This window comes from Eleginops maclovinus, chromosome 12 (genome assembly GCF_036324505.1).
Source record: "Eleginops maclovinus isolate JMC-PN-2008 ecotype Puerto Natales chromosome 12, JC_Emac_rtc_rv5, whole genome shotgun sequence".
Classification (NCBI taxonomy): domain Eukaryota; kingdom Metazoa; phylum Chordata; class Actinopteri; order Perciformes; family Eleginopidae; genus Eleginops; species Eleginops maclovinus.
Window position 1 is genome coordinate 15,563,831 of NC_086360.1, and position 27,835 is coordinate 15,591,665.

The following is a 27,835-nucleotide window of genomic DNA, read 5'->3' on the forward strand; positions in this document are numbered from 1 at the left end:
GCTGGCAAAGGAAGAAACCCAGCTCAACTGATAGGAGATAATGGTGCTGAAAGAGCATGTACTCTACCGTTCCTGTCTCCCCCTGCCAAAGGCATTCCCTTCAGACTACATTCACTATCCGTTGCATAACAACCTAAAAAAGCATGCAAATAAACCAGAAACATCTAACCACATGTCTTAAGGCCACAGCACAAACATGCTGTTGCTCCTTGGATTAGAGTGCAGAACATGCACTCATTTCTGGCTCTCAATGACACTCTATCATCTTTCTACCATTGTGTACTAACTACCAAATCAAAAAAATCCTCCCAATATCTGCTGCTGGAACCTGACAGCTGCTACTTTATTTGCATAACAACACAACCTTGTTAGAAAAAAAACTATTATTTTTCTTTATGAAAAATTATTCACCAGGTGTGGTAGTAATACAGGACTGATTTCCTTCCAGTGTCAGGCTGAAAACAGGGATGTGACCAATCACCAATCAAGTAAAATGTTACGAAGTTGCACAACAATGCTCAGCGTGATAGGTCTCAACATGTTGATTTGTCCTTTGGCAAGATACCTTACCTTAATTAACTTGAAGGGTGGCAAAGGCTGGAATAAATGTATACAACAATACATTTAAATGAAAAGCAGAACCTGTGCAAATCATGGATTGCTGCTTATGTGTCTCATAACTGTGTTATATAATACCTATTAAGGTTTACACTTTCTAGCTATTATGATATATTTGCACAATTGCCTTTTGATTGTCAAAATAACAGTGTGTCAAATCCAAACCTCTTTATCAACATCCAACTGACAATTTGGATATAATGTGAAAGAGGACAAATCAATAAACTTGAGGAGATTAGCAGACCTTTAAAACATTATTTAAAATGAGCAGACTACATAATTAACTGCCGTTAAGACACACGGGGGTGCACAGCGTTGGCTGAATTTTCACATTTTCTCTAACCGCTTGATGTACTTTTCTCTCTAGTAAGGCTTAATTTCAGCACCACTAAAGTTTTCCCCTTAGGAAACTAAGGCCCATTACACAGATGTATTTTTTCCTCGTTTTTCCAGAATGTAAAAACACACATTCAAACATGCTGGGCAGAGCCGTATGCACTGAGGTGACCTTTTATCACACATACATTACAGGAGCATGCACAGACGTCTGATCTGGTTTGACTGCACAGTAATGCGCTGGGGTTAGATGGCTGTCCAGTGTGCATAACCCTCGGCAACTGTACGGAGATGGAAAAATAATCCTGTCTGTTCTCATATTCTGCCTCTGCTGAGCTGCACAGCCAGACAGGGCGGCTTTGATAAGAGTAGAGTGTCTCGGTGTGTGTGTGTACATAAACAGCTGACTGCCTAGCTCTACCACTTGTGATGTGTACTGTACATCTGAAATGTGTATTTGTTCAGACAGACAAAAACAGAAAACCTGCAGTACTGCCATCACCGTCAAGTTTAACCATTTGAAATTTGATTTGTCACATTCTTTTTAACGATATTCATTCGACACTTATTGTATGAATCATAGTTCCGCTGAGAATTTCCTGCTATAGGTGCAAGATAAAAACGTTTCCATCATGCTTTAGAAAGCCTTGATGTGTTGTTCCAGTGCATATTGTGTTACCATGATATTACACCGAGCCCGGACATACCTTTGTTGACATAATGCAGTAGTCCACCAGCAGCCCGCTTACGTCACGTAAATGCAATTACTTAACACAAATCCATGACAGAGTACACAAAAACGCTCAAACCTTCTTTACAGTATCAACATTGGCATGTGATTGTGCATTTCGTTCACAGCTCACCATTGTTGTCAAAAGTCAACTCCACTTTAGGATGTTGACTTTGGACTTGTAACCACGACATATACTAATCCACTCTTGCGCTCCCTCTCACCCCTAAATCTTTCCTGAATTACAGCGTTTTCCTGTTGCGCATGTCCTGTTCTAAGCTCTGCTAACTCCCCCCAATGAGTGTGAGTGTGTAGGAGTCTGCCTGAGTGTGTATGAGAGAGAGAACATCCATTATAGGTTTTTAGGATAATGACAGCTACGTAGACAATTTGGGAATGGGACACAAATCACAATGACCTTTTCTTGCAAGCTTTTATATGCATACACATAAACCGCCCACTCATACTTCTCCTTCACAAACCCACACACACACACACACACACACACACACACACACACACACGCCACCGGAAATCAGTGGAATTAATAGGACCAAAAACAACAATATCCTGACGATTAGAGCTGGGACCTTCAGACTAAAGAGGATTTGCAGCTTAACTTTTTAAGATTTAGCTACAAGACTTATGCTCAGGACCACGGTATAATTGAATAAGACATTTGCATAAGGATTACCAGTACCGAGTTCTAATTCTTTTTATTTAATACCACAGAGAGATAGTTTCAGTCAGGTGAATAGTGGTTACAAATAACAAAGGTAAAGAAAGAAAGAATGACACACACACACAAAAACTAATACTAATTGACCTTCCTGCAACAGAAGGTTTGTTTTTTACTAGAATAGGAAATATTATTTTTTATTTTTTACTTGAACTATTTCATGGCAGATCATTTAGCATCTGTCACAGCAGGAACAACACAGAAGAAAATAATCAGTGATAATTTCGGCATCACATCCCAGGGCACAGCTGTTGTGCATTATGGGTAATTGGTGTGTCTTCATGAGACACTTAAATAAACCTGAGCCATCTAATGTCTATCATGTCAATTTGGGCTTTTCCTGCTCTGACAAGTCAAAATGCCTAGAAAAGCTCTGTTGAGATACGGAACAGCACAAACATGCAGCCAGATGAGCAGGGCTGCACACAAGATGTTGATAATGAGGAAAGTTGTTTAACTTTTAATTTCTATCTTAATATTCTGCCTCTAGAGTCATCAGTGGTGGATAATGTAATTAACTGATTGGTGGTCAGCCAAACAAACCATAAACCTTCCTTTGTGGTGTGTCAGTAATAAAACACTGACGCAGTAAAAACAAAAGCCAAATATTTAAACTATCCACATAAACTCCATATTGACGGTCTTACTGTCTAAAGACAGCTCTGCCAAATGAAGACAGACAGGAAAAGTGGACTGAGACAGGGAGTTGAAGCAGCTTAATTGGCAGATTGAACCAACAGAGAGAAGAGTCTAGGAGCCTGAGGCACTAAGAGCATGGATTTGTTTCAATCTGTTGTCTTTTGAAGAAGTCATAAAAAATCTCTAAAATCTTAAAATCTCTCTATGACTCGCCGTTTATGAGCACATCAACTTTTTTATTGAAATCAGCTAAACTTGAATATTGTCTGATAGCACTTCTGAAACAGTGGAGTTTAAGTGAAAGTGATGTTAAAGTCCTCTGTTCAGTACAGAATACAGCGATTAATAAGAGATGAGAACTCAGAGTCTACTGAAGTACATTGGAGTACAGTTAGTAAATGTTCTATCCATGAGATTCCAGCACTATGTATATATGAAGCTGGTAACAAATGGAGTACGCTTAAGATATTACAAAAAATTGCCGCAAAATAGAGAGCGTAAAAAGAGAAGCTGAATGTAAGCTTGAAAGAGATAAAAACATGGATGTGAATTTGTCCTTGATTGTAGGTCTGCATATTTAAGAGCCTGCAGACAAGAGAGTGCAAGTGTGGGCACGGAGGGTGGTGGTGGGGGGTGCAGAGGATTAGGCTGAGACAGCAGAGTAAAGGAAAAACAAGAGAAAGAAAAAGGGAGGCCAGAGGGCTGTCCACAGTGAGAGGGGTTCTAATGATGCCGTCTCAATAACAGCTCCCATTGATGTTCTCTGGAGGAAGACCCGTCGGTAGGGCTTCCTGGTATGGGAACATTTCTGTTTGCTACTGAAACCTTTTTTCTTTAAACGAAACAAACAAAAAATAAAAAGTAAGCAAATAAATATGTGTTTTATACTGTAGTATTGATGGATTTATAGTACTTTTCTAGTACTTAGTTTAATTGCCAGATGGTCTTAATATGAATTCAGATCATTTAAGACTCAGGATACAACGCCTTTATCTTTAAAAGCATCAATGATAGAAAAGTATTTAACAAGAGATGGTCTACGGTAGAAAACACACAGTTATAAGGATAATGACTCCCAACATGCATTACAAGTATGTCTACATTTTGTATGAAAAAAACTGCATGGCAATAAACTGAATTCCCAACTGGTAAGGGTCAGTGCACATCAAGCATAAAACAGCACTACATTACCCAGCACCTAACATCCAACCCTATAATGTGGATGTTGTTACTATAACAGTGACTGTGCTCAGCTAAAAAGATTCAGTCATAATCAATATGCTAGCCTTCTTTCTAGCAGTCCCGATGGAATAATTGCTGTAAATAATGATGAGGCTGTTATTGGACCTGCTTGAGGATACACATTTGTAAGCTATGATCAAGCTGTGAATGATATCCCGTTGGGGGCAGCTGAGAGACAAGCAGTTGTAGGTTTATTCAAAGGAACACAAAAGAGCAATACCTCTACTCAGAGGACACTGCCCCTTCATAAGGAAGGTAGGAAATATGGGGTGTAAGATATTGTTAAGTGCTAATGCCTGCATGTATTTTTTTGCCACTACACATGCGGGACAAAAGCTCACACTAGACCCACCATGGGGCCGGCACTAATACAGTAAACCTACGTAGAGCACAATATTATCACGCAGTGCTGTTTGAATGGCCAACACATCCAACCCCAGCCCCCGACTACCACTGTCTGTCTAGCACACTGGATTTATTATCAAGGTGTGTTTGAAGTGCGTGCAATCACTGCATTAGTCATGTCACAGCAAAGCTGTTAGCCTGAGGATCTGTGTTGTTGCATCTAAAGTGTGGAAAGGCAGCCTGTTTTCATTCACCGTTTGATCCATATTTGTCTTCAACCTACGCAATTGTGAGCCAGGACGTGCAGGAGGAAGGTAGCATTAAGAGCGACAAAGTCCGTAAGGCAGCGGATGGTTTTGATTTGGTCATACAAACTAAAGACTTTCACCCAGGAGAGCACAGTCTGTCAACCTCATGTAGCTGCGCATTCATTACGCTGGTGTGTGTTGTATTGTTGAGTGATGGGACTAACACAAATCCCTTTTATACGACTACTATTTCCCCAAAAATAATTTTACTTATTATATAATGACAGACTGTTACCTAAAGCCCTTAAACTCCACTGTTGAAATGTAATAAAGCCCTTTCACTACGAATGTGGTCGGGGCCAGGTGGCTGACACCCTCCTCAGTCATCCTCCCACTAGCTGCTGTCGTGAGCGGGGTTTGGAATTGTCTTTGGATTGGACCAGTGGTTGTAGGAGGAGGAGTGACAGCAGAGGTGTGAGATAGGGTGCATTTTCGCCAGATGTTTGGAGAGACTGCACTTGTGGCAATAAGCATCGTCCACATAGAGCCTTGTTAAGTGTAACCACACTTTTGAACACTTGGTTCTTTACGCTATGGTGAATAAAATATCTCTGTGTTAGTGTAATGCACGGTGCGGCAGCGTGTGTAAGAGCTGCCCCTCGCAGAGAGATCTCTCTCGTGGATTGGAAAAAGCAAACAATGCAGTTGTTAAGATAAAATTAGCAAAATAAAATTGAGGTAGCAATAATGCATATGAAATATATTTTCTTAATTTGTTCTGTACCGATAGCAAACCCAATTACATCAGAGCTTATCGACGCCATGGCCTTTAATAATTTAGCCCCAGGGCCCGTTTTATACCAGGTCTTGGTCCCATCCCTAGACATAAATTAACAAACTGTTCTCAAACTACATAGAGCACCTTAAGTAGTACGCCCATGTCTTTATGTATGATGTTGCTCAGCAACTGTACTTAGGCTGCAGTGGTCAATTATGGAGGGTTACAGCTGTAAGGGGGAGTCTGCGGTCAATGAGTCAGGCTATGACTGACCCACAATCTGTTCGAATCTGATGTGCAGTACAGCTCGTTGCATTAATAGGACAGAACGAGCCCTGTGCACAACACACCATTAAACTCTCACCTTCTCCGTCTTCTTATTCAAGAAGTTGAATCAAAATTTATTCAGGTTAACACAAATGACTAACCACAGTTACCTAATATTTTAGGCATGAAAGCATCGGGAGCCTTTCATTTTTAATGTGGGCAAGAACAAAAGTGGTCAGCTGCTGTTAAGCTGCAAACCAAGGAGTGGATTTTCAAAACACAAATATGCTAACCACATGCTAATGTCCTCTCCACTGATCCCTCCCACTCAATTTGTTGGTGTTTTCTAGAGTTTAAATGAACACCAGATGAAAGCTACAATCCAGATGGGCACATTCAGGCAGCTTTGTGACGTGGTGCCAAGTGTGTCAGAGAGTAAAAACAAACAATTCAACAACAGTGATTAACAAAATGTTCACAACACTTTGTCATGATGCCTGTTTCTGTTCTCACTGACAGCAAATCAAACATCAAGAGGGAGGTGGAGACCGGCAGAGACAGCTACAGAGAAAGAGCGGCGCTTCTACGAGAATAAAAGTAAAGACCAATATTAACGTAGAGGCAAAAGGTGGAGATAATAAAAGTGTGGAGCAACTGAGGGGAGAAGGGTGAGAGAAAACACAGGAGACAGTGGAAGAGAGACACAGCTTAGTCTGAAGGTCTCAGTTTTAACGTCATAACCGAAATGGGGGATGGCTTTACACTGAACTCCTGGCAACGTCCCGCTCACGTGACATGTCTCAACCTATCGTCCCCCATATACAGTCGCGAGCTGAATCCCCTCTGCAGCACCTGTGTGTGTATGTGCAGGATGTCTGCAGGAGTGACTTAGAGTTGTTGTATATATAATACATATAATGTCACTGTTCTAGTGGTAAACACTGAGCAGTGTTTCAGAAATAATGCTTGATGTGGTTTTGAACATAATATGGCATTTAATTACGGCAACGTTTAGCTGAGTATCTTGTTAGAAACTTCTCTCTTCAGACAGAGAGCTACCTGACGCTGCAAAAAGGCGTGGCCAGCTGCAGGTCCGCTCAAATTTAAAGCGTCAGTCACAGAATCAGCACTTCTGGAACAGGGCTGAAATAGAGGGGTATGAGGCATGCTACAATGGGTGATCTGTTTGGTATTTTGAGCAAAACACCTCACAGACAAGTTTTGTATAGATATTGCCCCATATATTTTTAAAATATAGCATAATAGGAGAGCTTTAATATAGTTCAGACTTATTGATTAGAAATTCCAAACAGTTTAAACCCCAAAAGAATAACAAATTCCCCAAATATGTTTTTATTTATTTAACAATTCCAACTCTCGTTCGTACTGTTAATGGTTATTAATGAAAATAAAAACCTTTATTTTTCAAGCACTACTTAAAAAACTCAACATGGATATTGACCAAATGCATTGAAGAACTAAATATTTGTTTTCCATCCTTGGTAGATAAAATACTGCTTTCTGAATATAAGACGAGAGCCATGGGAGTGATGTGAACATTAGCAGAAGGTGTAATAATATTAGAGACTGGCCTGCTCCAGCCCTGCTCAGGAAACAACATGTATGACTTGTGCTGTGATCTGTTAAGGCAGTTTTGCTTTCTCATGTTTAGAGACAAGGGGTTGAGGGGTTGAAAATATAACACATTAAAACAAATGTGTTATATGTAATTGTGTAACAGCACATATTCTCAGCAGCCTTTGTGAGGAAAGAGAAATCACTGTCAACAGGAGCCTGACATATGACACATTGTTTTTATATTATATGATTCATTCAGTATTAAAGAAAGTTACAGAGTATGCTCATTTGAACTTAAATATATTTAATAAATAATAATAATGTTCGCAATAAGGAAAAGGATGGGCTGGCAGCCTGCACAAAGCGAGACAATTGCTAAAAACAAATTGTTTGCTTCACTGTTTAAGTTTTTTAAGCAGATGGATTTTCTCTGGAGATGGGCCCTGCTGAATCCACGCCTCCATAAATGAATGTGAGCATTGTGCTGGCTAACAGCCATGACAACACATCGAGCAGTGTTTATTTCTTCCGATGCAGTATGGCAGGGGAATTTGAAGTTGTAGCCGTGGTGTTTGGATATTATAACACTGCTTTGAACAAATCAGATTTCTTATTTTGAGCTGTCTGTTATATAATTGTAAATTGTTTGTTGGGGTGGTAATGTTGCTAACCTATATAGAATTATTCGCTGTGAACACTTGTTTTTAATTAGTATTCTGTATTTATTAGATTAAAAGGGTTTACCACAAATGTGAGGGGGTGTTCCTGAAGAGAAAAGGTGGAGGGAGCTGTAGTACAAGCCAACTCACAGCCAACCATGTTCCTGCTTTACTGTTCAATGAATCATTCACCAATGAAGGATGCAAGGAAAGGCTATAAAAGGGTTCCTTGGATTTAAAATGGATGTGTGCGGTAGTGTGCAGATTGTCTTGTGTGTGCTTATAAGTGCACATGCTTTAGTTTGTGTGTGTGCACATTGTAAAACAAGTGGGCCAATGCCATGCTTCCTGGGTTTTATAGTGCTGTGTGAACAGCAGCCTGCCCATGGCTGTCATAGGGTTGGAGAGGAAAGAATTCAGAGAAGAGAGAAACACTTCCAGCAAATCACTCACGTGCACACATATGCATGCAATACACAAATATATACACCGCCCACGCATGCATGAGCCCTTAAACAAGGAATATGGTTTGGACATCTGCAGTGTGCACATTGCCTATTGCATAAACATGCTAACACAGATGCCCACCTGAGGTTCTGAGGCAAATATAGTTGTACTGAAAAAGAAAAAAATAACATCCTATGCACATTCAGGGCAACCTCTGCCTTATTGCGAGACAGTGCAGATTGCCGAAAGACTAACAGTACTTTTGTCGACAGAGAGACATCGAACAAGAGAGAAAAAGGGAGAGGGCAGCTGTAAATATTCACGCTACTGCAAGAATGTGGGAAGAGCAGAATAAATAGACACCATGCTAGGACCCTTACATCCACATATGAATGGCCATACAGTGTCATTAAAAAAGGTACACAAAAGCCAAAACGCACACATAAAACGGAGTCACAGTAGAGCTTGATGCTTGACTTTGAAGTTTCCCTCATTATTAACATGATGACATATCCCAAGCCCATACAGCACATTCTTCTCGAAAGAGAAACTCCCTGCATACAAATGTTATTTATTCTGTGTGTTTAACTGTTTGTTATATTTCTCATATTTGTTTTTTGCTTGTCTTCAAATAGCGATTGCCAAACACTGTGATTGCTTCCTCAATGTGAGGCAGTGTGATAAGCTAGAGAGCTGTCCTGAAATAGGCCTCTAGTGGCAACTGTTGTATGCTCTAAGAGGAAACTTCTAGCTACTGCCTGTTCCCTATAACAGGACGGGTTTTCACTCCTCAAAACAAACTGACCATAAAATGTTGAAATATAAAACACAATTTTAAAGAAGCCAGAAAAAAAGCTTGCTCTTACATTTCTGTATAGTATATTTAGACGTCTGTATGCATGCACGCCTGAGTGCAATCTAAATGCATGATGTTGCTTCCAGAAGCAGTTAAATTCAATCGCCACAAAAAGCAAGCATGCTGCTCTTTCTGGTGAATACCAAGGTTCTTGTCCCCAGATGACATTAAGCGTATGTGACTCTGTGTGTGTTGATGGGATAAACAAAAACTCACAATCATCCGAGAACATGGCCTGTGTTGTTCAAGTCCTTCGCAGGCCATCTGCTCTGCTCTACCTGCATCACTGCTGCCGTGAGACGAGGCAGGGCAGGGCTGTCTCTGCTCACATTCATCTGCAGTCAACCTCAGACAGGCAATCATGCCTCTTTTCACATTTACCTGTCAGTCCTTCTCATCCACACACACACACACACACACACACACACACACACACACACACACACACACACACACACACACACACACACACACACACACACACACACACACACACACACACACACACACACACACACACACACACACACACACACACACACACACACACACACACACACACACACACACACACACACACACACACACACAGTTTATTTGTCTCAGTGGCCTGGTTAAGGGTTCTGCCTCAGTGACCAGGTACCGACGTCAGAGCTGCTGTCTGTCTCTGTCCGTCACAAGAGGATGTAGGGATACCTAGAATATCACACACACATACACAAAGCAGACACACAGTGTGCACCTGTGTGAATCACACACACAGACAGAATCTCCAGTGTTCATGCACACAGAAACACGAGGTGCTAAATCTCCCAGTCATGATAGCATGGACGAGCACATCTGTCAACACTTACAGATACATAACTCAAAATATGTGAAGCATTTAATACACACCGCATAGCCCCCACCGTTCTGAATCTTGGTACAGCTGAAGATGAAGTGCACAATGGGCATGCACACACACAAACACAAGCTGACCGCTCAGAAGAGGAAGTGTGGTGACAGCTGTGAAATTCGGAAACAAAATCAGGCAGGAACAACCATTCACAAGCACTGGGATATTTAGAAATCATTCTCCACGGAAAACACCGGGATAGCACCAAAATGAAAGAGAAATCAGGCCATGCCAAATCTCCCCCTCTGTCTCTCCTCCCCCCCCCCCCATTTCCTCAACCTACAAATAATGGAAACCTCTGTTCAGTCTTTCAACTCTTTCCATCTCAATGACCAAAATCCTTGTCCGTCTCTCAGTGCTGTCAAGGGATAGAGCCCCAATCACACACACAGGCCACACAAAAACACACTGCATAGATCCAATAATCTCTCTGTCCATCCCTCCCCATCTCCCTCCCTCATCACCTAGGCTGAACTTGGCGATCAAAGGATAAAGCAACTTTTTTTCTCCCCGTCCTTTTCTAAATCACATGGGTCTCACAAAGAGTAGCGTACCTGTTCTACAACAAGAACCTGATCGTTTAAGTCAGCAATGACACATTCATCAAATTTAGATGAATGTAAATAACGACCATGTTTCTATTATATTTCAAATGTAGACCCAAACTGTAAAAACATTGAGGGAAACATTAGTTTAAATGTTCCTTAAACTAATCACTTTCCTCATTCATTAGATAGAGCATTATGGATGGTGTAACATCAGAGATGTATTCCATGCTAATTTGGAACATCTTGTTGAATGTGCCTCCAGGAAATCCCTCCAAATAATGTTTTCTGTGGTTTCTTCTCTTCTCTGTCCCTCTGTTTTCATAGGTTTTCTAAATGTTCAATGATTCAACAAAATTATTGGCTAGACAAGGGTTACTAAAAATGCTTCCAAAGCGGTAAAAACTCAGCAATGACTGATTTACATATGAAGCGCTCTCTAGTAATCCTCCTATTCACAGTGTCCTGTACACATGTAATGCTTTTATTACAAGATAAATGAAACCCATGAAGCCTCCTCATTTCCGGTATAAAACTGTACAAAAAGTCGTTAAGTACATCATATTATTAAAGTCCCAACACAAAGGACCCACTGAGAAAGGCATGACATGATACTGTATGCAACAACTGATATTGTATATGGTTTTCCTCTTCCATTACAACTTGCACAATGTCTTCACTTGAATAGTTATCAATGATTCCTTACAAAAAACACATTTCTTCTTCCAAGTGTTTATTCGTTCAGGTTCTACACTTCTCTGATCTAGCAAGGAGACGAAAACAGTGGTACCTATGGAATCTACTGTATCTACCATAAATTATCTGATAGTGGAGGATAAAGATGTTATATCACATGTAACCTTTCTATAATCATTTCAATATGACATGTCCTTCTCATTTTCAATTTGTCAACATCAACAAATATTATGAATCTATAGGCTCAGATTAAGAAGTGATGCTACATTGTGTGATGTCAGTGTCTGGTCAGTGTGTCACTGTTCGATACAGGATTTGAACCATGCTCATTTGCTAGTTTATTCCACTTATCTGTGAAGCATGGTGAGCCAGTGGATGCACTCTGACACACTGCATGGCTAAAGAACAGTACAACTACAAAGTGAGGACTTAATCTGGCAGCAAAAATCACTGTGACTTTCTGAGTGTAACTAACCAGGAATACACACAACCACACAGACACTTTACTCTCTCTCTCTCTCTCACTAACACATGAGCAGAATCCATACCAACCACCCTCATAAAAGCAGAGGACCATTGCAATGCAGCACACGATGCAGAGAGGGCCAAGAAGCAAGTTGACCCCCCCCCCCCTTCCTGCTGCATGCTGATCATTAGAGGGAGAGAGAGAAAGAGGGAGATGGACGAGGTAGTGGTGCCAGATCCCCTGCAGCTCAATCACAGTTAATGCCTGGACAGTTCAAGATAAAAATGTCTGCTGACCACTGATGTTAATATTACAGAAATAAAGGTGACTCTGTGATAGGGTGGCACAGGTTTTTAGTAGAGACATGAGGACAACACAAAGTCCACCTCTCTCCCTGGTTTATCACTATTTTACTTTCCATCTTCAATCTTTTCTCACTTGGATATACATCTCTTTGCCTGTGTATCTCTCCCCCCACGCTTATTTTCCATCATTCCATCTTTAGCAGCAACAAAGAGATTAAAGAGGGATTACTTCTGACATGTCAATGTGATGTGGCTGCTGGGTATGGTATTGTTTTTCCTTCTCATGCAGTCCCAAGTCAATATGACGCACACACAGACAGGTTAGCTGTGCGAGAGTGGGGTGGAGACGGAGTGAAAAATGCAACTGAAAGTTATGGATATAAACCTTTATTGCAAAATGCTAAATGTTGACATGCAGAAACTAGTGGCTACTTTTTTTCCCTAACAATACCACCATGTGTAAAAAACAGAATGAAAGTCTATCATAATACTTGGTATTTCAAAACCCAGGTATACCTGCTGTTTCCAAGGCTTTCTGGAGTGTGTGAGCGAGAGAAAGGCTGAATGAGAAAAGAAAAGGATTGTTTTTGGGGTGATAACCCTTGTTGTGATTCAAAGTACTTCAGGCTAGCCAGGAAATGAACTATTGATTAGAAACAAGGCGTAGTGGAGAGAGAGCGGGGGAAAAAAGACAATAACTGAAATCACACCAACCAACCACCCACACTGATGGTTCGTTCTCTCACACACCTTCACCCACACTTACATAGACTTGTAATAAACCAGGAATACATTCAGCCAACCAGTAAACTACCCATCGCTTTTACTGACTATTCTACTAATTGTAAACCACTCACTGGCCTGTTTCACACTACAGGATCAAGGAGGAGTAGCTTGGCTTTCTCATTATTCATGTCACTAAATGTGCTCCTCAAACATGAAGTATCATTGGGATTTGTATCGATTAGATTGTAAACTGGAGGTGATTTGAGAGCTTTTACTTCTGTATATCCCACGTCTGTACAGCCTCCCATATATGTCCCATACTAGTGTATAACAAGAACAAGAAGAGCCAGTGAGACACTAAGTCTGAAAAATAGAGTATTGTCCCAGTTAGCCTGGATATGAAAAAAAGAGACAGTCAGTCAGCGTAGAGAACCTTGACCCAGTTCCAGTAGCTGACAGAAACCTATAGTTAGCCTTCAGAGCTGAATATCCCTGTCTTGGTCTTGGTAAGCCTAAAGATGTCCCACTGCTAACACTCCTATCTAAAGACACTAACAGTCAGTGAGCTGGTAAAGTTTTAGCGTCTTGCTGTGAGACACTTCCAGAACATGTGGCAGCTGATGTGATCAAACCATCCAGTCACAGGATGATCTATCTAACAAGTGGATTCCACTGCCACCTCTGTAGGGCCAGCACCACAGCTTACAAGCCTGTATGAAAGATGAGACTTCTGCACGTGTGTGACTTTAATAATATTCCACCAGCCAAGGTTTCTGTATAACCTTATAAAAAAATATCCTAACAAAATGTCAATACAACTGGGAAGCCAGTGTAACTATTAGCATATTAAAGATATCCTCATGTTAAGTCTGCACAAGGAGAGCAATCAACCTGGTATGATTGCCGACCATCTGCATGTTCATATTGTTGCACATGCCATAATACACAGTCATTATGTTCCTGCTGACCTGACTAACTCATGTATTGGGCATGAGTCTGATATGAGGCACCAGCTTGGTCTACAGGCCAGAGAAGATCACAAAACAATCCAGCTCTTGGCAGATGTATGGAGGTAGCCACTAAATTGGCCTGGGATATGCTCGGTATATCAGCTGGCCTAAATGGATCAAACGGGCCAGTCCTTCCTCCCTGGCAGCAACATGCAGGGGGCTGGATTGGTGGCTCATAGTGTGTACCATGTGTGAGCGTGGATGTGTGCAAATGTGTCTGTTAAAATACGGATGTGATCTTGGCAATGTGCATGATGTGGTCAAAAAACAGTTCAACATGGACAGGTGCTTATCTTTCTACTGGAGTGTGTGTGTGTGTGTGTGTGTGTGTGTGTGTGTGTGTGTGTGTGTGTGTGTGTGTGTGTGTGTGTGTGTGTGTGTGTGTGTGTGTGTGTGTGTGTGTGGTCATCACCCTCACTCATTCACATACACACTGCTCTCTCTCTGGTTTATTGCCCATTGGAGGCCACTGAGCTGTGCAACGATTACGTGAGCCCACCACCACCTCGCATCCTCATCTCATCCTGCAAGACACGCTCACTAGCGTCATCTCTCTTGCGCTCTCTATCCCCCCCTCCTATAGTCAGAGCGGGAGGTGCTGCTAAATTGCCTGAAAGAATACGCTCCCTAATGTCGAAATCACACTCAACACAACAGTGCCATATATAACTGATGGTGGTGGAAGGCGGAAAAGACGTTGGGATATAAAACGTTTTTTTTTTCTCCTGGCACTGCAGTGGCTCACCTCACCAAGGGAAGGTGGTAATGCCATTGTGTATCAGGGAAAAAAAGTAGAGATTGTGCTGCCATCCTAGGTAATCCCTCTGCCATGCAGAGAAACATCACGCAATCTCAAACCACCTGTTTTCTCGCTTCCTGTGAGCACACAGCCATTCATGTGGGATTCAGCGCGTTCATCTTTATTGATCGATCCAAATGGCGATTAACGATAACGACTTTAAAGCAATTGGAAAATGTAAGTTTATAGATGATGTTCAATAAGTCCCCAATTTGATCGCAAACTAAATGTGCATGACGTCCGTAATGTATTTCATCAGTAGGCTCGTACTGTATAAGAAGTGGATGTCCAGAAAATACTGCTTGAAACACGATTCAAGTATGTTGTCAACATCACGAATGCATTAGTCTGCATAGCAAAGCAAACTAATTACCACAGGACGTCAAAAAAACATCTCCAGCAATGTTGTGATTGCAGCACATCGAGACTGAAACCCTTAACCCGTTTCCTGCGAGACGCAGAGAGCCCTATTGTGGCCGGGAATTGGAGGAGAAAAGCGCAGTAACTCACCAATGTGGATGATTGAATCCGAGAGCGCCGACTTCCACTCCTGGCTCCAAACAACGGCAACAAGCAACATAGCAGTGATAACTTTCATGTTGTCCAGAAATATTTCATCCAAAACCAGAGAAAACGACAGCTCTCTAAATGAGAGCGAACGGAGTTAAAATCCCGAAAACCGAAGCTTTTTTTAGTCCATCTGTGGGGCGGTCAAAGAAATTCCCTGTAATGTCTTCCTTGATATATTATTGTCCTGACATGAGAGCGTGATGCTTGTCTGCAGATGAAAATAAGTGGAGATTCCCGGGTTTGTCACGGACTGGCACCCTGTTGAAATTCCTACAAACATTAAATCATATGCTGGGCGAGCGGAGAGACGCTGAGCCGCAGAGAAAGCTCCCCGCAACCAAACCTCGCCGGGTTAAAGACGAACTGAGGGACTGCAGGATGTTGCCGTTCGTTTAAATGACTGTAACAATTCAAAATATGAATGAAAGCCTAGTTATCTAGAAAAAGCGGGTTGTGTTTTAATGACCCGTGATTCCCAGCCGTTCAGACTTGGCGTCGCAGTTTCCCCCCTGCACCAATCACCAAACCAGCAGCAGCAGCCTCAGAGGACCAAGCCAACGGCCAAAACTTCCATTTTGCCCAGGGGCTTTCTATTTTTCATCCACTTGGCCCCTCTTTAAATATCACCAACGCCAGAATACACAGGCGTATCCAGCGACTATTGTTGAAGGGGAAATAAATACCAAATGATGAAAAGCCTTGTCACATGGCATTACCACAGAGAGGTACCATATTCCGTAATTGTCTATAGTTTCCTGTAGAGATGAGAGAGAGGCCGGGATGAAGGGGGTCTTTCGACTACAAAGAAGGAGAACTCCTCTTCTTTTCCGCGTCAGGATTGAAAAAATGCATGCTAGGCTTTCAGGAGAGGAAATAACCGAGGATGCGCGCAACGACTCTCCCCCGTCCGCACTCCGTATGCAGGTACTCGCGTCAGCCCCAGCACGCACCGTGGCTGGTGAAGTGGAGGTTTGCCGCGTCCGTGTGGGAGAGAGAGAGCAAAAGCGAGCGCGAGCGCGAGCGAGAGCGAGAGAGAGAGAGAGAGAGAAAGAGAGAGAGAGAGAGAGAGAGAGAGAGAGAGAGAGAGAGAGAGAGAGAGAGAGAGAGAGAGAGAGAGAGAGAGAGAAAAGAAGTGAGGAAAGGAGGGAAGGACAGATAGGGGGAGGAGACCCGGGAGAGAGAGAAATAGAGAGAAAGAAGCAGCAACTATAAGCAGCAGCAGCTGTCTGTGTTGCCTTGTACAAGTATAGAGACGAGATGTGCCCATCAGAGGTGTGTAACAGAGAGACAGACAGATGAAGAGAGGGGTAATCTGTCAATTTTAGCTCTGCCATGGGCACCGCAGGCAGCCATCGATCAGATATCCTTCCCTCTCTTCAACATGGGGGGGGGGGGGTCTTGTGTTAAGGTTATCTAGGAAAATCAACTGAGCACTCAAAGAAAATACATTGTTAACTGATGTTCATCACCTTAACCCTTCTACTGTGGTTTAATTCTTCCTCTATCTATTTCATTGTTAAAACTAGTCACAGCATTTACCTGGAAAGAACGCTTTCCTAGTTCATACAATATCCGACATCTGTCCCTCATATACATCCTCTCTCCATCCTGTGAAATTGTATTTTCTTCCTCTGCAACTATCCTCCCATCCCTTTGTCTATCTTTTCTTTTCTCCCCACCCGCTTTCATCCATTTATCCATCCCTGCCTCCCTGAAGGACTGGAGTCCCAAGGGTTCCTCCTAATCTGCCCTCGATTTTGGATTAGGGATTAGGAGTGTTGGGAGCCTCGGGCTACCATTGGATTGACTGTTGTACGCATTCAAGGAATGGGAGATTAAACTGACAGCGATACTGATGCTGTGAAAGCTGCTCTCACGTCTCCTATTTGAAGTTATTGATTTATTATTAAATGTTTATATAACCACTCACTCATAAAAGGGAACATCTCTTGTGCAGCAAGAAAATAGAGGTAGAAAGACGAAAAAAGGGAATGTGCACACAAAAAGATAAGATACAATTATTTAATACCAAATGTTTGTGGATGCATCAAAATGAAATACTAACAAAAATATGGACTACTGAACACTGATATATGTATTTCTACAGACTAAAAGGGTTATTTCTTGTCCCGCTTGAGCATGAAAAATCCTCAACAAAAGACACGTTTCTGTCTTCACCTTGATTAGATTTCTCAGTAAACCCACTCAGTGCAGGACCTTCCTGGACCTTTGATTAATATGGATGAGTGTACAAATGTTATTCACATGGAGAGCACAAATGCACACATACTCATTGACACTAATGACATCCCTTTTGCATATCAATTCCTGTCGGACATTAATTTAAATTCACATTTTGGCATGGCAGGAATATAACTTGGTTAAAAAAACATTAAGAACGTTTGCATAGTTTGATATGACTTATTTCTCAAGAATCGATAGAGAGGAAAAGGCATGACCTTCTATTTAATTGATCAGAGCTGAATTAATCAGTGAAAAATGGGTTGTTACTGTTGCTTAAGAGACAGAGTAACATTGAGGAGCATCCCTGCAGCACAAAGTTCATATCGGTTAGTAAATCATAATTTGATGGATATTTTTCTCCCCAGATGGACATTGGCCACTCAGACTTCTATATCTAAAATCTGTGTGTCGGCTGAAGATTGATCCGCAACTGTAATCCCTCTATCTGTGGTCTACTGGGAGCTGAGGAAGATGTTGATACTTATGGTTTAGTGTGTATGCAATGAAGACTATATTCACATGACTGTATCTGGCACTGAAAGATATACTTAAACTGTATAGGAGTGTCGTTACTTTCCACTTACCACCTCCAATTTAGGACATATTGAAAATGTAGTAGTGATTTCCCTATTACAGAAAGAGTACTGTGTACTGCTTATGCTAATACCAGTGCCATTTAGCCTTATTTTCATCTCCTTTTGGACTGCAATATACTTTCACAAACATAATCTTTCGAGAATAAGATCTCACCATCAGGCATCTTTAGAAACCCAGGGTTTCGTATACACCATTTGGGTAACACAAGTTGTACACTTTGTAAATGCCTTGCAGCAATGTTTTACTTTTTTTCCTCTGTCTAGTATGATCTCACTGTCGGTGGAGACAAAGGATCCCCAGGGAAGAGAGTTTTTGAGCACTCACTGTTGATGGCAGTAAACAAAATAAAAATGCAAAAATGGCTTTGCAAAAAGTATGGCCATTGACATAAAATGATATTAGGTAACTTGCAGTCACACAAACAGACAGTGAGTGTATGAAGCACAGTCTCACACAAACAAAGGAAAGTGTCTCAAAGGTCTCACTGTGTCCATCCCATAACATTAACTACTATGCTTTGTGTCAGTAATTGGACGTCGTTATTCATCAACACTGTTAATGAGAAGAGATGTGTAATAAAGTGAAATAAAAGATCCTGTATCTTGCAATAGTAAAAGAAACATTTGAACGGGGTGTGTGCAGAAAACACTGAAGTAAAATAAAAGAGAAAATAAAGCACAGGTCACCTAAAATAAAGTGAAGATAGACTGAAAAATGTTGGTTTCTAGTAATAGATTCACAAACACATTTTGTTAAAACCCAACAAATAAACAAAGATAATTTGCATTTGTATCTTTCACTGATCAATTGATTAATCAGTTAATAAATACTATGTCATAAATTAGAATGCAGTCCAATGTCATTGTAGTATTTAAAGCAGAATGTATGCATAATCCTTTCACTTTTCAGAAAAGTGCCCAGAGCCTATATTTTCCTTAAACTTTCTGACAAAAAACATGTACACACAGACATACCTATATCATTTTAGTATGATGTTATACTGAGTTTATATTCCACTTGTTAGGATGCTCGACACGTGTGAGGGCTGCATATTTATATAAGACTTGCCTTTATTGATTCACTTACCTACTAATACATGTTTGATTTATTTACCACTCGATTAGGAGTACAACTGTCTAGACGGCTATGACATTTCTTAATTTCTACATCACATATGGGATTGGATTTCCCAGAAATGTATACTTTACTTACCTACTTATTTTTATGGTTTTATCCACAAATCGAATTATAAGATTAAAAGTATTAAAAAAATTCTATAAGCGCCTCCTTTGTTCTTAAATGGTAGCTGCCCTTTCTTAGTGTGAGCTGGTGGAAGAGTCAGGCTGGAGGTGTTCATGGGGCCGTGTAAGTGAGATTGTATCTCGGCGCTATAGAGGATGTGCATAAAAGCCTTTTGATGAGCTTACAGACCAAACGCAGCACACAAACACAGTGAGCAGACACATGTATATACGCCTCAAAGACAGAGAATAATTCAGGTGTGAGCTGGGTGGCTTGTTAGTATGCATGCCTATTGCTGTCACTAGCTCTCAAGGACATTGTCTGTGTTGTGTGCGTGAAGTAATATGAGATATTTTGCACACTGAATAAAACAACTATGCTTCTCTTTCAATTTTGCCACCGAACCTATTACATGAAAGTCCAGTCAAAAAGATCACTGTGTCGGAAATAAAACTTCCATAAATGTGTGCCTTTGTATGTGAATGTATGCGTGTTAACTTGCTCATGCTTCCAAACAAAAGACCAGACAGCAATTATTAAGCGTGAGAGCCATCACACACTTTGAAAGCCAATAACAACCCACAGAGATGGTTTATTCTCGAGCAGAAAACAACCAGAACAAATATCAGCACACGCTGACATTAAAAAAAGACTGTAGCATCCTGTAGTGTGTCTTTGTTGTTTGTTTGTTTGTTTGTTTGAACCATCAAAAAGGTTGACATGTGTAATTTAAACAATAGAACATTCTGTTGTGTTTGCACATGTTTATTACTATCATTTTCCTTTTGTGTTATGATGCACAAAAATATTTATAGCATGTATTTAGCACTTTTCTATTTGTAACATCAGTAGTAGTTGGGTTGTTTTTAGAGCATGTGCTGCTTGCATAAGAATTGGGCTACAAACAGGAGAGACAACGCAAGGCTATTTATCACCACCCCTTTCCAGTAATGCAATGAATTACAATTGTTCTGCTAATAGCTGGATGGCCCTCTTTTTTAAATGTATATTTTGTGTTTATCTAGCAATATCTGAGAGGTGCTTCATCTGTCCACCTACCAATGGCTTTTGCCTGCTAATGGCTGCCTAATGTGGCAGAGAGGGATGTGTTTTGGGGCATGACAGGACCACATCTAATCCTAAATACACCAAGCAACATGGCAGCACCTCCCAGAGAGCCCTATTCCCAGCCGCTGTAAATCCAACTATGGCAACAAGATCAAACATGCACACAGCACACTGTCCCTCCGCACACACAGTCTAGAGTAACTAAGGCAGAACAGCTGGCCAGAATCTGGCTCTCCCAAAATCTCGCCTGTCTTTAATTAGTAATGTATTCACCTCTCTATCAATCTGGACTTGCATTGAGTCTTCTGAAGTGAGCCATACAATGAAATCCATTTATACCCTTCATTCCCCTTACGAGATATAGAGAAATAGTAGGGTGGGGGAGAACGAGAAAGAGGTAGATCCTAGCCTGGGGCGAAGGTATTGAACTTATTGGGGTTGCTGAGAGGAGGTTCTCAGGGGTAATTACACAGGAACTCGCCTTTATTCCTACTCTTCTGTCCCTCCCTTCTATCTATATAATTAGCTTTCTCCATGCTACAGGTATGTTACATGGTTAGCAGTGTCAATTTGCTTTATGCACGGCTACTTCCTGGTTTTAGATAAGCCAGCTCGGGAATTTCCGGTCAACTGTAGTAACGCAGTGGTCGTGGTCGTTGGCACATCTAGCGCCAACATCTCCGCCAGTCTCCACACTCTCTGGTCTCTGTTTCCGTTCCCAAACGCCAAGCCTTCTCACTCAAAGAGAGTAATTGTTCCAGGGGAACAACACCGGTACGGCAGCAGGCTTCAGTCTCTGCCTACCTCCCACTTCACCCGGCTCGGTGACTTCTTCTGACACAAAGTGTTGACTACATACACGAGTATGGTGTGGGATTATTAGGTTTGCTCTTCTAATATTGACAATCCATCTCTTCCGTTGTTGGTCATCGGAGGGAAAAGTGTTGAAACTAATGGTCGAGTTGAATTTGGCTTAGGACGAACACTGAGGGACGCCACAGTGCTCAGCTGTCGTCCCCTCACAGCGCTGAAATTTAAACCTTTTCATCTTTTACTTTTTTTTCTACAGTAAACGAGTAAATGACACAAGTTTGTATATGCCGCCACAACAAGAAGTGACGTCTCAGCAAAGTTTATGAGCTGGCTTATATGTTTGCGGTAGTTTCAAGTAACGTTCCATGCATATAGCGAATTCAAAGTCAAAGTCCACTTTATTGTCAAAGTTTCCACATGTGTTATACATACAGAAAATTGAAATACTGTTTCTGGCAGTCCCACAGTGCAAATACAAACACGAACATATAACATAAAAAGATAAGAGCGTAGAAAAAAAGGGGGGGGGTAAAAAGGGGTATACAAAAAAAAAACTAAGTAATATATGCATATGTTCGACACAATCAACACAGTTTGACGGTAGTGCAAGTAGTGCTTTACTGCAAAAAATACTTTGTGCAAAGTACATTTTCAGTAGCAGCGCATAATAGAAAGTGACTGGTGCTGGATGAGGGACGGGTGTGTGAGGGAGGGGGATTAATGTCCTGGTACATTTCCATTGAGGCTGTGGGGAAAGGTGGGTGGGACGGAGGGCGGAGAGGTCAGGGGAGAGATGGGAGCGGGGGTAGAGGGAGATGAGAGAGGGGGAGAGAGAGGGAGGGACGGAGAGAGGGGAGCGAGAGGGAGGGAGAGAGGGAGGGAGGAGAGGAGAGAGAGACAGAGGATTGAGGGAGGGACGGAGGATAGAGAGAGAGCGAGAGAGGGAGGGAGGGAGGGAGAGAGTGAGAGGAGAGAGGGAGGGAGGGAGAGAGTTCAGCATCCTGAGCGCCTGGTGGAAGAAGCTGTTCCTCAGCCTGGTGGAGCTTGAGCGGAGGATGCGGAACCTTCTCCCTGAAGGCAGGAGGCTGAAGAGGCTGTTGGAGGGTGGGTGGGGTCCGGGTGGTGGGTCGGGGTGGGTGGGGTCCCCCACAATGCTGAGTGCTTTGCGGGTGAGTCGGGTGCTGTAGATTTTGTTTTCCCCACATTGAGGAAGAGATTGTTATTTTGGCACCAACGGGCCAGCTGGTTCACTTCCTTCCTGTAGTTAGTCTCATCGTTGTGGCGGATGAGACCCACCACGGTAGTGTCGTCAGCGAACTTCACAATGTGGTTGGAGCTGTAGCTGGGTTTGCAGTCATGGGTCAGCAGGGTGAAGAGAAGGGGGCTGAGCACACAGCCTTGGGGGGCCCCCGTGCTCAGTGTTAGTGTGTTTGATGTGTTGTTGTTGACCCGGACAGCTTGTGGTCTCTCTGTGAGGAAGTCCAGCAACCACGTAGAGAGGGGCTGAGGCCCAGGTCTGTAAGTGTATGCACAAGCTGCTGGGGGATGATGGTGTTGAATGCTGAGCTGAAGTCTATGAATAGCATTCTGACGTAGGAGTTCTTAGTGTCCAGGTGTGTGAGGGCTGGGTGTAGAGCGGAGGTGATTGCATCCTCTGTGGACCGTTTAGCTCGGTAGGCAAACTGAAACGGGTCCAGGGAGGGAGGAAGAGTGGATTTGATCTGCTTCATGACATGAGGTCAGTGCGACGGGCCGGTAGTCGTTGAAGCAGGCTTGAGATGACTTCTTCGGCACAGGAATGATGGTGGTTTCCTTGAAGCACCTGGGCACAACAGCCCGGCTCAGGGAGGTGTTAAAGATGTCGGTGAGGACATCCGTGAGCTCCTCTGCGCAGTCCCTCAGCACTCGACCAGGAATGCTGTCAGGTCCCGCAGCCTTGCGGGTATTAATCCTCAGCAGTCTGCTCTTCACACTGGCTGGGGACAGACACAGAGCCTGGTCGTCGGCTTGGGGGGGGGGGATGCAACAACACAGGTCAGCCCTGGCTGCTCTCAGCCTAGCTGGGTCTCCAGCTCTGAAGGTCGCGGGCCTTGAGCAGCGTCCGGACCTCCCCTTTCAGCCATGGCTTCTGGTTGGCTCGGGTGGTGATGGCGCTGGTGGTGGTTACATCATCAATGCACTTGGTGATGTAGCCTGTGACTGTCTCTGTGTATTCTTGTATGTTAATGTGATGGTTGTAAGTAGCTGCCTGCTTGAACATGTCCCAGTCTGTCGTATCAAAGCAGTCTTGAAGTGCAGCAGTACTGTCCTCTGTCCACACCCGTACCTGTTTTGAAACCGGTTTGGCAACCTTTACCCTTGCTCTGTAGGCCGGTTTCAGCAGGACAGTGAGGTGGTCAGAGAGGCAAATGTGGGGGAGGGGGGACGCCTTGTATGCTCCCTTGATGGTCGTGTAGACTAGGTCTAATGTGTTGTTTTCCCTGGTTGGAAAATCAACATGCTGGTATATTTTAGGCAGAACAGTTTTTAAGTTAGCGTAGTTGAAGTCTCCAGCTGCGATGAGAAGGCCGTCTGGGTGTGCCGTCTGTTGCTCACTGATGGCTTTGTAAAGTTCACCAAGTGCCTCCTCTGTCCTTGTTGTTGGGGCTCGGAGGGATATAAACTACCAGCAGTAGAATGGCGGAAAACTCCCCGGCAGGTAAAAAGGACGGCACCTTAGAACCATAAACTCCACCAGCGGGGAACAGTGTTGGTTAACAACAATAGCATCTCGACACCAAGCATCACTGATGTTAACACACACACCGCCACCGCGGGTCTTCCCCCCGCTAACTATGTTTCTGTCTGCTCGGTAGCATGTTAGCTTGTCAGTTGAATAGCGGAGTCCAAGATGTTGTTGTGGAGCCATGTTTCCGTGAACACGTAAGAACAGCAGTCCCTTACCTCACGCCGGGTTGTTTTAAGTAACCGTGTGTTGTCCATCTTGTTGTCCAGTGAACGGACATTTGCCATGAGTAGTGTTGGAATTGCCGGCTTGTGTGGGCTAGCCGCTAGCCTCGCCCGGATACCTCCACGCTTCCCCCTTTTCTGTTTCCTCTCACACCGCTTGCGGCGTCTCCTTTCCGGGTTGGGGTCGGCACAATAGGGGGAGCAGAGTAGTCCCAGGCTGCTGAGTTCCACGGAGAGTTTGGCTTCTAAATTGAAGAAAGTTGTACTTTTTCCAAGAAGAAACTCACGGCTGTATTGTTGTACTTTCCGATATAAATCAGTCGGACATGACGAACACAGCGACAAACTCGACAAACTAGACGAAAACGACGAAAACCCAGTTTTTTCGGGACTGCGAGGGGCCGCTGCGACTGCTCGAGCCACCATCCAGTTTAAATCAGTTTGCAAATGAGTAAAGAAAAAATGTCCCCAGTGATGATGTAATGGGGGACATAAAAGGACATTTGCAGTACAGGTATTTAACATCTTGTATGGGTCAAAGTTGTTCTTTAAACTGACGAAGGCTGTTCCTACATTACTCCCTCAATGAATTTCTCTTTACTTGTTATTGGGCAAAACAGGGAGTCTTTACTCAGAAGTCAAGCTGCAAAGTAAAACAAAAAGAATGCAGAACAAAAAATCAATTGTTTCAGGGGTTAAAACAATTATGACAGCGCAAAGTGGGTCAAGGGTTTGAGGAAAACATTCAATACGCTGTCTTTGGGTGAAAATAATAATGTTAGCTTGTAGCGTTGCCAGAAAGTAACAAAAGCATTCTGGGGAGCTGTCCAAGTGTAATGGTGCTGAAACACAGCGAGCTTCCAGCTAAGCATCGGAACTGTCCATCAGGTTAGTGCTGAAACTAAAGTGAAGCAGTTAAAGGCCCAATTCTGAAAAGCTTCATTTAGGTAACATCTCCATCATAGTGTTGAATGCAGCACAGTATCTTATATGCTGATGTTCATTAGAGTTCAACGTCCCAGACAAATGAGACATTCCGGGGTTATTTGTGCTTGTGTATTGAGAAATTGATAGATAAAATGTAAAAATGGACTCGTCGTCTATTTATAATTTTTAAGCAATGCGTGCTTTACACAGAAAAAACCCAATAGGTATTTTTGACCAGTCAATATACAGGAAGTAATTCATTTAGCAGCATAGTTTTTGAAAGTTTCTGTCCGCAATTGATCTGCCAGTATCCAGCTGGCAGTTGCTTAGTAACGTTATGCTTTACATAGCGTGCTGGGGTCTGTAAATGTCAACGCATCACATTACACAAACCCCATGAAAATGTTTCACTGTGGTGTAGCCAGTAAAAACGGTAAATGTACTTGTACAGCGCTTTATCAAGACTTATTTTTCGCCCTTCAAAGCGCTTTACATAATACGAGTCATTCACCCATTCACACCTCATACATGCAGAGCAGTACCACTGGCTCTAGGGAAGCTAACATTCATACACATTCACAAACCGGGGGCCACTCAGGGTTAAGTATCTTGCCCAAGGATACATCGACATGTATCTGGCTTGGACCGAAGCCACAGCATTCTGGTTGAAAGGCGACTGCAGTCCCTCGCAGCCACAGTTGCCCGAAAAAAAGATACTGTACATCCCACAGCACATCTGCTCTGTTAACGATCCACACCAGTTCTATTTTCAATATAGCTATAGGACACATTGACCGGAGACATTTCAATGCTGTGGGACTTTAACAGATTTTGGGCAATTAAAAGATAATACAAATCTGGAGAAAACTAAAGTGCAGTTTTTAAAAAAATCACTGTCTTTGCACAGGCAAGTATCGATGTACCAAGAGTGCAAATATTATAGACTCACTGTTATACATTGGAAACATTATACATTGAAACAGCTGGAAGCCCAATGTGTTTGTAAGTATCGATGGTGACTTCAAACAGTCGAGAATGGTGAGTGTGTCCCGCTTTTAAATTGCTTATTTATACCCTCCTCTTAATACAGAGTACTCAATCTCTGCAAGTGTGTCACCATGTGAAGTGACACTCCATAATGAAGTGCTCGTGGAGGCACTGATTAAGGAAAAGGCCTCAATGGACCTGGTGATGACTTGCAAACTTGTTCTTACGCTGGAAATTATGCATGTGTTTTCCACAACCGGACAGCTAATAAAAAAAGGCTTTTCAAAAGCACTAGCCCTACATAATTAAAGTGAGTAACAAGTCTGGCTTGAATTGTGCTTTATAGTAACAGACACTGTATATTTTATACAAAGGGGGGACACACTTTAGTTTAAAAGGTTGGCTTAAAGGGTTGAAAATGCTAGGACCGGTTGGCTCTCAGCTTTAGGATATAGGACTGACGAAAGTTAAGAGTCTCTCGGTATGCCATCATCTCTGCCATAAGCCTATTATTAGGCTCCAGCAGTTAACAGCAGGAGACATATCCAATATAGTGTTAAAACTGAAAAGTGTTCACTCGGCAGTGTTGGCAAGTAGAATTTTTATCAGACTGCGACAGCCCACAGCATTGGAGCATTCCACTGCGGATGCTGTTAAAGTCAGGAGTGCTACCTTTCATCCATTAGAGTGACTTACAACACCATACGCATGCATTTCACAAATGGTGCCCAGCAGGAATGAAAACATACACTAACAGCTTCAGTGACTCGCTTTGCCCGTGGGGTTTCTGCCACCTGAGGGTTGTCTGCATGCTCCCTATTAAACCAATTATCCATCAGGGACTGTCAGAGATCAATTAAATGCATGCGCAATGTCAGAGAGGAATGTCAGTACTAACATTCAGCTTTAGTGTATTCACTGAACTGACCGTCTTCCGTTGTACCGTGTAATAGAGAATTTGGCAAAAGGAAACTTACACAAAAAAATCCCAGTTGGGGGGCACCAATGGTGGACATTTAAAGCCACACAGGGAGCTGTGCTCACTCAGTAGAGCTGAAATATGGTAATATAGGCCATCAACATTTGATATTTGGTGAGTGCATTTATGCTAAGCAGCTTATAGTTCCATGAGAGAATCTTTTTTAGCATGAGTGACCCTAGTAGGAGTTGCAATTGGCACCCTAAAGATTTAAAAATGCTATCAGGTGTAAGATGTATATATATATATATAAAAACAAATTACGTGGAAGATGAAAGAGAGGATCTGTGAAGTACCATAGTGCAGCTGCTGCCTGCAGGTCTGAAGGACAGCTGCAGGGAGAAGGTGAGTGAAAATCTGACAAGTGGAAAATAAGTGAAGAAGTGACGGGTAAGAATGAGAGAGGACATGAGCATCAGAGAGCTAATGTTTCTGTGACAATGGGAGGGGGATAGAAAAGCAGCCCGTATGTGAGGGAAACACCATTATACTACATTAATTCTGCTGGAAAAACTCACCATAATTGTGTCGCAGA

General features: G+C 42.5%; 1 protein-coding gene across 2 annotated transcripts in view; it reads right to left on the bottom strand.

Annotated features, from left to right (window-relative positions):
• The window catches only part of grid2 (glutamate receptor, ionotropic, delta 2), a 402,736-nt gene extending 386,895 nt beyond the window's left edge, over positions 1 to 15,841 (bottom strand). For both annotated transcript variants that reach the window (XM_063896521.1, XM_063896522.1), the window contains exon 1: positions 15,435 to 15,841. In XM_063896521.1, coding sequence (XP_063752591.1) covers positions 15,435 to 15,522 — 88 coding nt within the window. In that variant the 5' untranslated portion in view covers positions 15,523 to 15,841. The remainder of the gene's footprint in view (positions 1 to 15,434) is intronic.
• Positions 15,842 to 27,835: the final 11,994 nt, after the last annotated feature.